We start from the raw sequence: 11,344 nt of genomic DNA on the forward strand, positions 1-11,344 counted from the left end.
TTAGCATATCTCAGTAAACAAATTAACATCTAGCTCAAACAATCACCGATTTTTTAATGAAAAATGATTAGTTTGAAATATATGGATAGTTGGGTGATGATTTTATAACTTTTAATAGTCGAATGACTCAACAAAGAAATATCATATTTTGAATAAATTATTTTATAACTTTTAATATCATAAAATTTAACAAAATAATATCGTATAATCAAAGGATTATCATTATTTTTCGTCACACATCCTTAAAAATCGCTTATTATTTTTGTCACGAAACATGGCTTTATCGTTCCACTAATTGCCCAGAAGTGATAGATAATATCTTATCCTATACATAAATTTAACAATTATAAAATTTAATTTTAAAAATATAATTTAAAATAACTAAAAAAATGTCAGCATCCCAAAAAAATCAATAACTCAAAATTATTTAACTGCTGTCTAAATATTAACTCAACTGTATCACGAATAAACATCCGATCAAAGATTTGTTCTTTTCTGCTTAATCTTCACAAAAACTGTTTTGTCTCATCATTTTCTCCCGCGTATGAACTCCTTTATTTTTCAATTCTTTTATGTTGAATATAATTGCCTACGTGCACACATAAAAAATCAAAAGTAGAGTGACTTTTATTGCAAAAGTAAATTATAATTAAAATTGTATTTTAATATTTTTTTATATTTTTAAACAATTAATTTTAAAAGTTAATAAATTTTTAAAAATATATGAAATTTATAATTTTTTAAATTATAAAATATTTATTATCATCATTATCATTTTATAAAAGAAATACTAATTATAAAATTTTTATAAAATTATTCATATTTTAAAATACTTACTCTCAAAGTTTTCTTTTAATAGATTATACGTATTGTGTAATTTCATGCAAAAATCAAAATTTATCGAGTTATAAAATAATTTTTAAAAGAATATATAAAGATTTTAATATAGAAAGTTTTTTTCACACATAAAAATAAATAAATAAAATTGACGTTTTTACACAAAGAATGTTAAATCAAGAAATAAAATCTAAACTGTGTCTGACAGGAAAAAAACTTTTAAGGGTATTTTTTTTAAAATCGCCATGCTGATGGGGTTGGTTATTTGGCTTTATATTAGTATTATATAATTATTTAAATTTTAGGTTTATATAAAAATTAGTCTCGTTAAATTACATAATATTATTTTAAATGATTTTTTAAAACAAAAATTTAATTAAAACAACATTTCACATAAAAAAACTTATTTAATTATTACCTATCTTGATAGACATCAATCACTATATGAACTTAAATTTATTTTCGTTTGAAACATATATGTTTTAAATTTTACCGAAATCCATCTATTTTAATTAGTAAATTTAAAATTCATTTAAATTTATATGTGTTAATTTTATTCAATATAGACTAGTTTTATATATTTAATATTATCGGAGTCAATTATGTACAAATATAGTTATAAATATAATAAACATATACATATAATTAAGATTAAAATCAATCATCACATTACGCAAAAAAATTGTATTATTAATAGTAATATATTCGTGAATCCATCAAACAATTTCAACGTAAAAGAAATTTTTTTTTAAAATTTTAAGCTCAAATAATTGTATTTAAAGGATAAAAACATTATCAATAATTAATTTTAACAAAATATTATATTATAATCTGTCAGATTAATAAAAAAATATTATATATATATATAAATAATTATATTTAAACATTTCTCGTTTTCGAGATTAAATTTATTTCTTATACATTTTTAAGCTAATATTTTATCCACCGTATTGAGTTTACGATTAATAATCCCACTAATTGTAAAAATAAAGTCAGAACTACAGGACGATTCGTTTCACGTACCAGCGCGCAGTTGTTGCTTGTTGTTTCTCCTAAAAACCTCCAAGTTCTTCCCAGTCTTAACCAAGTCTCTTCATTTTCAATCCACAGCGACATTTGTTTGTCTACTGGAAACCTTTTTTCAATGGAAGACAATTCCCATTTCAAGGGTCTGAAGAGGCGGTTGGCCTTTGACGACGAAGATTCCGACGTCGCACTCCAGCGTTTCAAAGTTCTGTTACCCAACGGGACTAGCGTTGGTTTGACGTTGAAAGACGACCTAGAGAATGAAATATCATTTCAGGGTTTCATTGACTTGATCAGGGACGCTTACGATGTGGAGAAACGACAATCTGGGTCGTTTAAAAGGAAAAAGATGATAAACTGGAGGAGTGAAAGGCTGTATCTTGAGGATATAAACGGCTTGAAAATAAGTAGACGGATCGATTTGCGGCGTTTTAAACACCATAAGTGTCACATTTTAAAACTTCATGTGAGTGTTTTAAGTTGCAAATTTGTTTATGTTATGCCCCTTTTGGTTGGCTAATAAAAAAAAGAAAGAGAAACTCTTCAAAGACATGAAAGAACTGGAATGTGTTTTTATTTGCTTGTCACTTACTTTCTGTTGGTTTGATGTTCAGGATGGTTCTGAAGATGTGACCAATACTTTTGAGGTAATGAATTTTCTCCTTTCCATTTTGGGGGCATTGTTGTTCGAATGATCTACTCTGCTGAGAAACCATGGTTTTTTTTTTGATGAATTTGTTGGTTTTCAGAATGTGTGGGATTTGACTCCAGATACAGATTTGTTAATGGAGCTACCGGAAGAATACACTTTTGAAACTGCTCTTGCAGATTTGATTGTAAGTTCAATCATGTTTCTTTGATTCCGGATTTTCTTTTATCCTTCGATGTGTTAGTCGGTGCTTACCCTTTTCTACCTGTTTAACAGGACAATTCCTTGCAAGCAGTTTGGTTGAATCGTGAAAACCATAGGAGACTGATAAGGTCTGAAATTACATGTGTCATTTGATGGTTTATTTTATAATGGCAATTTCACTGCTTTAAGCTTATTGAATTTAGTTTATATCTCTGTTTTTTTCCTTTTCTCTTGGCTTGAATTTATTCTTTTTATGGAATATAGTTTTCTTTCGAACAGTGAGTTGGAGGCGTAACGAACGAAAGTTTTGAATTGCAATGTTCCTGTACGAGATTATTGATCATGCCGACGGCATGAGGCTTAGAGTTTATGCCAGATTTTCCTAGTGACCTCTCTGTGTTTCTTAAATATATTATATTTTAGCCTCTTTATGTATATTGTGCGCATGCTGTATTGCTTTTCCTATATCATGCTTCATATGGCTATCTTAATATTGTTGCAGTGTGGATGTTCTTGAGAATAGAATCTCAATATTTGACACTGGGCCTGGAATGAACAACAGTGATGAAAACTCTATTGTAAAGTGGTATGATTTTACCATTTCTTTTTCTTTCTTTATATCTATGTTTATTTTGTTTTAATTCTTGCTTTGAGACTTTGGTTAACTTTTCTTCCGTTGTTGGGTAAGAAATTTATAATTTATTCAATCGTAATTTAAATGTCATTCTGCTTTGTTCAAAGTTCAAACATAAGTGAGAAATATTTTGGAAGAAATTTTTTTCTGTATTCTTCTCCTGGTTGTGTTTCTTAATTATAATTTTTCTTTAGAGCTAACGAATTCAAGTTTATTCTACTTGTTTTATTCAGGGGAAAGATGGGTGCCTCTCTAAACAGGTTATATAAAATAAAGGCAATAGGGTGCAGACCTCCATTCTTAGTGGTAAAACTCTGAAATTATCTTTTATTTCTTTTGATCAGACAAGTTAGTATCTGTCTGAAATTGATGTAACCGCAGTTTGCCTTTAACTTTGCTAACAAAGATTCCAATATGACTTAGAAGCTCTTTATATCATTGATGGATTTGTTAGTTTTATGTTATTTTTTGGCTTTCATAACAATGCAGCCCTTTTTTGGCATGTTTGGATATGGAGGACCTGTTGCATCTATGCATCTAGGGAGGTATGGCCTTTTGGACAAATTGTACATGCCTGTCACTCCGTTTTATGCTGATTTTTGTTTTTCTGTTTTTTTTATCTTCATTTAGCTGTGTTATAGTTTCGTCCAAGACAAAAGAATCCAAGAAGGTTTATAAGTTAAGTCCTGCACGAGATGTTTTACTCAGCAAATCTGGTTCTGGACGTAGTTGGAGGGTATGAAAGTTCTCTTAGTATTGATTTCCCTATAGAATAAGTTTTTTTATCGAATTCTTTTTGTTATATTTAACTTTCTCATATGTTTGTTGCATTATGTCATCAAAACCTTTTTACATTAGACTGAGGCGGCATTAGGGATCCTTCAGATGATGAAATTGTGAAATCACCCCATCGGAGCTTTACAAAGGTTTACTTTTCTGTACATCCCCTTTAATCTTCATATATTTTTGTTTTATAGGTTAGATCCTGCATTTTATTTGTGCATAGGTGTAATTTTAGCCATTTTAGCTAGGTGAGGTGTTCATATTTTATTGTCTCAATTCGTGTATTGATAGTTTGATTATTACAGGTGGAGATACTAAGGCCTAAAGTGAAAAACTTGGACATATCTAAGCTCCAATGTAAGCTGAAGGACATATACTTTCCATATATTCAGGTGTGACTTTATTCTGAACTTTACGACTTCAAATCATGCTAGATTTGTAATTACCTCTCATGCAACAATTTGTTGACCTGCAGTGCGATGAGTTGTCCGAGGGTGGTAAGACTGTTATGCCTGTTGAGTTCCAGGTTTTGGTCATCTTTGAGTAACTCCAACATATTAATTTTGACACAGCCTTTGCAGTTACTCCTAATTTTAGAGTTGTTCGTGAACTTACCGTAAAATGTTTGGGGAGTATTAAAGGATATTGATGCTTTTCAGGTTAATGGTGTTGATTTAGCTGAAATCCAAGGCGGCGAAGTTGCAATCACCAACTTGCATTCTTGCAATGGTTCTGAATTTACTGTATCACTGCGCTTTTCCCTTAAAAAGGAGAATTCTTCATCCAATGCTTCAGGTAGTTATAATTCTTGCTGAAAATCAAGAGAAATTTGGAAGTTGGAAGAAAATAAAGAAGGCGAAAAACAGTTAAAAAAGGGGGCTGTTTGCTGTGAGAAAGAGAGGAAGAAGGGAGTAAGAAAAGAAAAAAAGTTATGAAAATTCAGCTTGATTATCTCTCAAGCATTAATAGGCTTTTATACTAATAGTTAACTATACAAAATAAGGAAAGACCAAGATAACATTAAACATTTACAGTATAAATCTCTGATATTATGCTAAATCAAATTCTAAGATTAATGTATATCACAGAACTTGCTATTTTACTGCTTTTATCGATGGCATTCTTGCTGCCGTTGAACAGCAACAAATTTGCCAGTGTTAAGTTTCTGATGTTTTATATTTTCCAGTTCTAAGGCTCCTCATATGGCAAATGCACGCCTCAAGTGTATTTATTTTCCCACCCGTCAGGTACATGATTTATTTATTTATTTATTTTAGTATATAAGCTCTTTGGAAGTATTTTGAATACGTTTTACAGGGGAAGGAGATTATTGAGAGGATTTTGGATAATTTGGAAGCTGAAGGATGTGGCGTTAGAGAAAACTTTGAGAACTATAGTCGTGTCTCAATTCGTCGACTTGGACGTCTACTTCCAGATGCTCGTTGGGTTAGTTGCTTATCAAGCTTGTGAACTTAAAGTCTATTTTTTTCATATACTTATATGGTAATTTTGGTATTTCCATTTTAAAGAATCCTTCACGAGCATATACTAATTTACGCTTCTATAAATGTTTAAATTCATATGCTTTGGTGCTTCTTTGTGTTGTGCTGCTTGGTTAAGAAAGTCACAAAAATTAATATGTAATGCATTTGCTTAATACAGGCATTACTTCCTTTTATGGATTTGAGGCATAGAAAGGGAGAAAACTCTCAGTTGTTGAAAAGATGTTGCTTGAGAGTTAAATGCTTTGTTGGTCAAGTGCACTAAATTCAAGAAAAAGTGCTTTATATGCATGCTTGTAATGTTTCTTTTCTCTCTCTATTATCATTATTCTTCAAGCAAGCACTTTTTCATTGCAGATACTGATACTGGATTCAATCCAATGCCTTCAAAGTAAACAACTTTGCCTCCCTTATATTTTTATTCACTAGCATGGTTCCTGAATTTTGCATTGCTTGCTGTTATGTTGATTTCTACTGTTTGTTGGAAGTCACCAACTGTTTTGCTTTCAGGTTGTTGGAGAAAGTGTCATGAATTATTGATATGATTCCTTGATTCCTGCCTTTTCTACATGGGAATTACCGCTCTTATATGGGTTTGTGTATGTGAATGTATGGTACGGTTTCTTATGTGGTGAGAATTACTATATCAAGTAATTGACCGTGCAATTCTGTATCGGTTACAGCAATAATGGAAGATGTTGTATATAAGTTGTATGATTCCTTTATTGCTCTGAGAACCTTTTCAGTTATTTTTTGTCCTTGGAACTTGTTATTGTGAAGTGTTTGAGTTAAAATTTATTTCACCACCTGTTATCTGATTATCCTCTTATTGAATTAGTAGAGGAAATGCTTAGTTGCAGCAAGCAGTTCCCCTGATTGCTGCTCAAAGAAAAAAAAATACGCTAGCAAAGAATGCCGAGTTAATACATATGCTTTTAAATATATGGGCAAACCAACATTCATACAGTATTTTTTCCCAGACTGATTTGGCGCACCATAATCCTTTCTCCATTGCTCTTAAGAACTTTGGTAGTAGGCCTCAGGACAAAGAAAAAGGTGAACTTTGTTTTTGGTTTTCCTTCACGTCAAATGTGAGAATTTCACTTCGTAAACGATCCTTATTAATCAGTTATTCTTGAATCTATAGATGTCAATGTTGACATTCATAGAGATGGAAAACAGATGACATATATGCAACTGGAAAGGGAGTACCTGGATTGGCTTCTTCAAATGCATCGCATGTATGATGAAGAAATCGACTGTGGTGAGGATCAACCTATTATTGTTGTCAGTCCCTTGAACAAGAAGGCACTAGGAATATCATCTGAAGGTAAGTATTATCTTTTAAGCAGTTTGATGTACAAATGCATGTTTGATTATCTGTTACCTCTTAATTTGGTTTGCTGGCATTTTCTTTCCATCCTGTTTTAACTGGCATTACCTATATTATATATACTATTGCTTCTTTTTAACTTGCAGTGGTAAGAGTTCATCAAATTCTGAAGAGAAAGGGACTATTGTGGAAAAGTGGCCAGAAAATCAAAGTTCTCAAGGGTGCATGCACCAAGTGTCATAAGAATAATGTTTATGCAACGATAGAACATTTCTTGCTTGAAGGGTTTCAGGGGGATTCTGGTGGTAATATTTTATTACAGATAAGAAGTTTGATATACCTTTATTGTACTTTACACATTGAAATATTCTTTTGATTGATTTAATGCTTCATTTTTCTGTTTTCTATAGGAGAAGCTCGGATTATATGCAGGTAACCATGGTGCTTTTCCTTTTAAGTTTCTTGTAGTTTTGTTTTTTTTAATATCTAATACCTTATTGTTTACTAATGTATATGTCCATTTCTGTACGGAAGGCCACTAGGTATAGAAAATGGCTGCAAGCTTTCTATAAAGGGTGGAACTCCCAATTTGGATATTCAGGACTCATTATCACTTCCAATTAGCGTGATTGATTCTGGGATGGTTAGCTTTTATTGTAAATCATTATAATAATATGAAACCTGTTTGCAACTGTTTCATATTGTTGAGTAACATGCTGGATTCTGAGCCATTTGCAGTGCATGCCCATTGATGATTCTAATTGGGAGCTCCAACTTAGGAAACAAATTCAGAAGACTCCCTCAAGAATTGAATTGCTGAATGCGAAACAGTGTCATCAGTTGGAGGTTGATTGGGTCAGTTGATATTCAACAGTGATAGTTGCCTAATCTTTTGTTTATCTGTTGCACTATGGTTTTTGGCATTTTTGTAACAGAATCTTTATCCTTTAAGATTGCAAATGTTAATAACAAGTATCATCATTTTATGTCAAAACAATTGGTTATATTCTCCTTCCTGATTCTCAGTTCAAGCATCTTCAATATGCCTTATTTTGATTGTCCTGATTTCCTGTATTAGGCATTGCCGACCGATCTTCCAACACATGCTGGACAAACCCCTCCAAAGGTCATTGTGGCTGTTTTTCGTCCAAGTAGTTTCACATTTTCTCTTGCTTCAAATTACTTGGACCAGAAGGACATTGTGAAGGTTAATTTGGAGATGTCAATGGAAGTCACATTTAGAAGAACCAAGAACCATCAAGATGTTGAACTCATTTACGCTGTTCGCATTGCACCTTCATCACCTTCATCCTTCAAAGGGTTTCATGGCTTGTATATGTTCCCACTCGGGGTGAAGTTCCCTCACTTATTTCAGAAAGCAGGTGCATATACATTTTCATTCTCCGCTGTGAGTAACTCAGAGACCTCTTTTATATCTTTTTCCTACTTTGAGTTTATACATTGTCATACTTTTTCAAGTTTCTTCTGGTCGTGAAATCTAATTGAAGTTCACATTAACTAGGAACATTCGGGTTTTCCGAATTACAAACAAACGATTATGGTTGTGCCTTCAGAAAAGGTTGGAAAGTGGGAGCTTCTTCATGATGAGAAGTTTCCATCTTATTCTGTAAGGTAGGGAATCTTGAGGAAATAATTTCTAGATTTGGGTGTTCATTGAATTCCTAGGAAAATGAAGTGTATATATATATCAACAAATTTTCCTTTTTAGAACTACATTCTAAATCTATGTTTGGGTGTTCATTTACTTCCTTGGAAAATGAAGTATATATATCAATAAATTTTCCTTTTTAGAACTACATTCTAGAAGTTTGAAATGGGATCATGTTTTCCACTCCTCTCTAAATCTATGTTCTTCGGGCAGGGTCGGTTCATGTTTTCCACCCTTATCTATTGCATGCTATGACGTCTATGACAACCAAATGTCATTTACCTCCTTTCCTAGCTTAAAGATCAAGCTCATCATGAATGAAGATTTGTGTATTGATGTGGTCAAGATGAAGCCTTCCCTTTCATCTGATAATTCGGTCTTTATTATTAAGGTATGTTCTTCCATAAGTCTTTTTGCCCAAGTAATTTTGTGATCATTTGTTCTCTTTCTTGGTTTTTCCTAATGCTGCAGGATGTTGTGATTGAAAGTAATGAGTTGGACTCAATCCGGCCAAATTATGCAGCCACCTTGATGATATATATTCAAGATGAGTCGAGATCAGTTTCTGTGGAATGTCATGGTACTCAGCTCTAACATTACTCTGCATGTAAAAGCTTTATAACAGAAATGAATTGAATCATTTCTTTTGTACTGACATGTTTTTTTGCGTGTGGCACATTAGTTACTCCTGGAGATCTACACTCTATCAAAGTCTGTTCACAACTTCCCCGAAAGCAATTACTCCCAGGTTTTGTAGTAGAGTTTTTTCTAGGTGAAACTTCTATCATTTTAATGCCCTATCTTTGTTTCAATGACTTGTTTGGTTCTATACATAGAGCAAGACCCTCCTTTCTTATAATCTTTTTCTCTGGTTGGAATTGAAATAATAGCACACGGGGGCACGGGGCATAAGAATTGTAATCTGAAACGGTAGATTGGATATGTGATCTTCATGTTATTAAACAGTAGTGTATTTTTGGTAGGTGTTCGATGTGTACAGAAATCATGTTGAAGAAGGCTTGGAAGTTGAATTCCAGTTGGATGGTTTTAGCATCCAAGGTCAAATAGGCTCGAGGTTTAAGGTTCAATCTTCAAACTAATCTGTGTTAATGCTCTATGGAAAATAAAAAATTCCATACTAATTTATACTGCTTGTTCAATATTTTTGATGAAAACTAATAACAGTTCTCTCAAAAATTCTAGGTGGATAACCATGGATGCATTGACCTAGGGGGGCTATTGAAAGTAACCACATGTTATGCAAAGCAATATATACCTTCATGATTAGCGGTTGGGGTGAGATTGGTTTGGTTCGGATTGATTCGGTTCTTCGGGATAAGGATACTTTCGAAATTCATACTTGTAAACACACCAGTTGGAACATTAAGTATAAATTGCTGAACTATAAGTCTTAATCCTTCTAGCGATTTTTCCTGCATGTCTTGCCCCTGCAGCTTGTCTCTCTGTTTTACACTATGATGAAGTAATTTTCAAGCAAAATTTTCAAACTGAGAAAAGGGAGCTCAGAATATCATCAAGTGTCAGTAAATTATTCACTCCTTTTTCATCTTTATCGTCACCAATATTTCCCTCAACTTCACTCTTTACCATAATGTTTTCTCAGGTACCGGAGCAATGCATTGCTGGTTCCTCACTGGAAAATATAGGTTTTGAAGTTGTAGACTCCAATGGGGATGTTGATAAAACATTTCATGATGATGAAAAGTGTGGCCAATTCCATACGCTCGTAGTTAAGTCAGAATCATTTGAAGTAGATGATTCTATACGCTACGTGTTCAAGCATGGCCGCTGCAACATCACTTCTTTTCCCCTTCCTCAAATTGAAGGGCCCCTTTGCTTCAAAGCTTTTCATTCTCGTTACTCTCAGCTATATTGCGATGTTAAGGTAAGGAAAATCTTGTTTCTATTTTGTGATTAACAGTTCCACAGCATATTGCTGATTTCAATCCGCAGATTTGTCTTGTACATGCTCCGATAGTCAATAACAGCGAGGTTGAGGTCCACACTTCAGATGGAAAGGTCTTATTCCTGCAGAACTAACCATTTGTCAAGAATGAAAGAGTAACACATTGCTGATTTTATTCTAAATTGCTGATTTAAATCTACAGATTTCTCCTCATGCTCCAAAAGTCGAGAACAGTGAGGTCGAGTCGCACACTTCCGGTGGAAAGGTCTTATTCCTGCAGAACTCACCATTTGTCAATAATGACAATGTAGGAAACCTACTGTCCATAGTGAAATATGACAAAGTAAGGGAACCTGTTCTAATTGTGTGTATTCACTCAATGAAACTGTAGTTTAATTCTCGAAGTGGACTGCTTCTTGAACAGGAACTAGAGAGTGAAGTGCTCAAATATGCTGAGCTCAGGGTTTTAAATAGCGTTGCGGTCACGTTTTCGGTCGCGTCGCGTTTATCGCGGTTGCGGACATAACGTATGCCATCGCGGTCACTGAGGGTGTTGCGGTCGTGAATTTTTTTAAATTTTACACAACTAATCTTAAAACATGATTATTGGCCTAATTTTGCTTTGTTTTGGTGGTTATATATTCTCTAAAATAATCAATGTTTAATTCATTTTATTATTTTTGTTATGATACAAGGTAAATACATTATGTTGCAAGACATGAACCAAATTTGAGTGTTTGTTCAGTGTTAGGAGCACGTCGTAATACCCTTGAAGACCCA

At 33.0% G+C, this 11,344-nt stretch overlaps 4 protein-coding genes and 1 long non-coding RNA gene across 5 annotated transcripts; all 5 read left to right on the forward strand.

Moving 5' to 3' along the window:
• The first annotated feature begins 1,981 nt into the window (after window positions 1-1,981).
• LOC120201056 (structural maintenance of chromosomes flexible hinge domain-containing protein GMI1-like) lies at window positions 1,982-4,092 on the forward strand. The gene is made up of 7 exons (XM_039201742.1): window positions 1,982-2,329; window positions 2,478-2,510; window positions 2,613-2,699; window positions 2,789-2,844; window positions 3,219-3,294; window positions 3,840-3,895; window positions 3,981-4,092. The coding sequence occupies exons 1-7, from the start codon at window positions 1,982-1,984 to the stop codon at window positions 4,090-4,092; spliced, it is 768 nt and encodes a 255-aa protein (XP_039057673.1).
• An 85-nt stretch (window positions 4,093-4,177) lies between these two features.
• On the forward strand, window positions 4,178-4,993 carry LOC120201059. Its single transcript, XR_005523624.1, has 4 exons — window positions 4,178-4,276; window positions 4,439-4,525; window positions 4,609-4,659; window positions 4,793-4,993. It is a non-coding gene; the product is annotated as an uncharacterized LOC120201059 (long non-coding RNA).
• Window positions 4,994-5,329: 336 nt separating this feature from the next.
• On the forward strand, window positions 5,330-6,006 carry LOC120201060 (structural maintenance of chromosomes flexible hinge domain-containing protein GMI1-like). Its single transcript, XM_039201744.1, has 3 exons — window positions 5,330-5,380; window positions 5,451-5,579; window positions 5,796-6,006. Exons 1-3 carry the CDS (start codon window positions 5,336-5,338, stop codon window positions 5,898-5,900), a joined length of 279 nt encoding a protein of 92 aa, XP_039057675.1. The 5' UTR covers window positions 5,330-5,335; the 3' UTR covers window positions 5,901-6,006.
• Window positions 6,007-6,065: 59 nt separating this feature from the next.
• LOC120201061 (structural maintenance of chromosomes flexible hinge domain-containing protein GMI1-like) lies at window positions 6,066-9,519 on the forward strand. Its single transcript, XM_039201745.1, has 12 exons — window positions 6,066-6,145; window positions 6,603-6,691; window positions 6,783-6,965; window positions 7,115-7,273; window positions 7,379-7,400; window positions 7,503-7,611; window positions 7,707-7,823; window positions 8,047-8,376; window positions 8,491-8,600; window positions 8,851-9,028; window positions 9,109-9,217; window positions 9,320-9,519. Exons 1-12 carry the CDS (start codon window positions 6,066-6,068, stop codon window positions 9,517-9,519), a joined length of 1,686 nt encoding a protein of 561 aa, XP_039057676.1.
• A 700-nt stretch (window positions 9,520-10,219) lies between these two features.
• LOC120201062 (structural maintenance of chromosomes flexible hinge domain-containing protein GMI1-like) lies at window positions 10,220-10,955 on the forward strand. The gene is made up of 3 exons (XM_039201746.1): window positions 10,220-10,543; window positions 10,612-10,677; window positions 10,767-10,955. Exons 1-3 carry the CDS (start codon window positions 10,250-10,252, stop codon window positions 10,953-10,955), a joined length of 549 nt encoding a protein of 182 aa, XP_039057677.1. The 5' UTR covers window positions 10,220-10,249.
• The last annotated feature ends 389 nt before the right edge of the window (window positions 10,956-11,344 follow it).

Source organism: Hibiscus syriacus, unplaced genomic scaffold (assembly GCF_006381635.1).
Source record: "Hibiscus syriacus cultivar Baekdansim isolate YM2019G1 unplaced genomic scaffold, ASM638163v2 tig00006858_pilon, whole genome shotgun sequence".
In the NCBI taxonomy this organism is placed as follows: Eukaryota; Viridiplantae; Streptophyta; class Magnoliopsida; order Malvales; family Malvaceae; genus Hibiscus; species Hibiscus syriacus.

Excerpts from the sequence above, each read along its gene's own strand:
- LOC120201061 (XM_039201745.1), top strand. The coding sequence starts at position 6,066 with ATGGTTCCTGAATTTTGCATTGCTTGCTGTTATGTTGATTTCTACTGT. Across the intron at positions 7,274-7,378 it reads GTTTCAGGGGGATTCTGGTG|GAGAAGCTCGGATTATATGC; the intron begins GTAATATTTTAT and ends TGTTTTCTATAG. Across the intron at positions 8,377-8,490 it reads ATACATTTTCATTCTCCGCT|GAACATTCGGGTTTTCCGAA; the intron begins GTGAGTAACTCA and ends CACATTAACTAG.
- LOC120201056 (XM_039201742.1), top strand. The coding sequence starts at position 1,982 with ATGGAAGACAATTCCCATTTCAAGGGTCTGAAGAGGCGGTTGGCCTTT. Across the intron at positions 2,845-3,218 it reads AACCATAGGAGACTGATAAG|TGTGGATGTTCTTGAGAATA; the intron begins GTCTGAAATTAC and ends ATATTGTTGCAG. Across the intron at positions 3,295-3,839 it reads ACAGTGATGAAAACTCTATT|CCCTTTTTTGGCATGTTTGG; the intron begins GTAAAGTGGTAT and ends ATAACAATGCAG.
- LOC120201062 (XM_039201746.1), top strand. The coding sequence starts at position 10,250 with ATGTTTTCTCAGGTACCGGAGCAATGCATTGCTGGTTCCTCACTGGAA. Across the intron at positions 10,544-10,611 it reads AGCTATATTGCGATGTTAAG|ATTTGTCTTGTACATGCTCC; the intron begins GTAAGGAAAATC and ends TTCAATCCGCAG. Across the intron at positions 10,678-10,766 it reads TCCACACTTCAGATGGAAAG|ATTTCTCCTCATGCTCCAAA; the intron begins GTCTTATTCCTG and ends TTAAATCTACAG.
- LOC120201060 (XM_039201744.1), top strand. The coding sequence starts at position 5,336 with ATGGCAAATGCACGCCTCAAGTGTATTTATTTTCCCACCCGTCAG. Across the intron at positions 5,381-5,450 it reads TTTATTTTCCCACCCGTCAG|GGGAAGGAGATTATTGAGAG; the intron begins GTACATGATTTA and ends TACGTTTTACAG. Across the intron at positions 5,580-5,795 it reads TACTTCCAGATGCTCGTTGG|GCATTACTTCCTTTTATGGA; the intron begins GTTAGTTGCTTA and ends TGCTTAATACAG.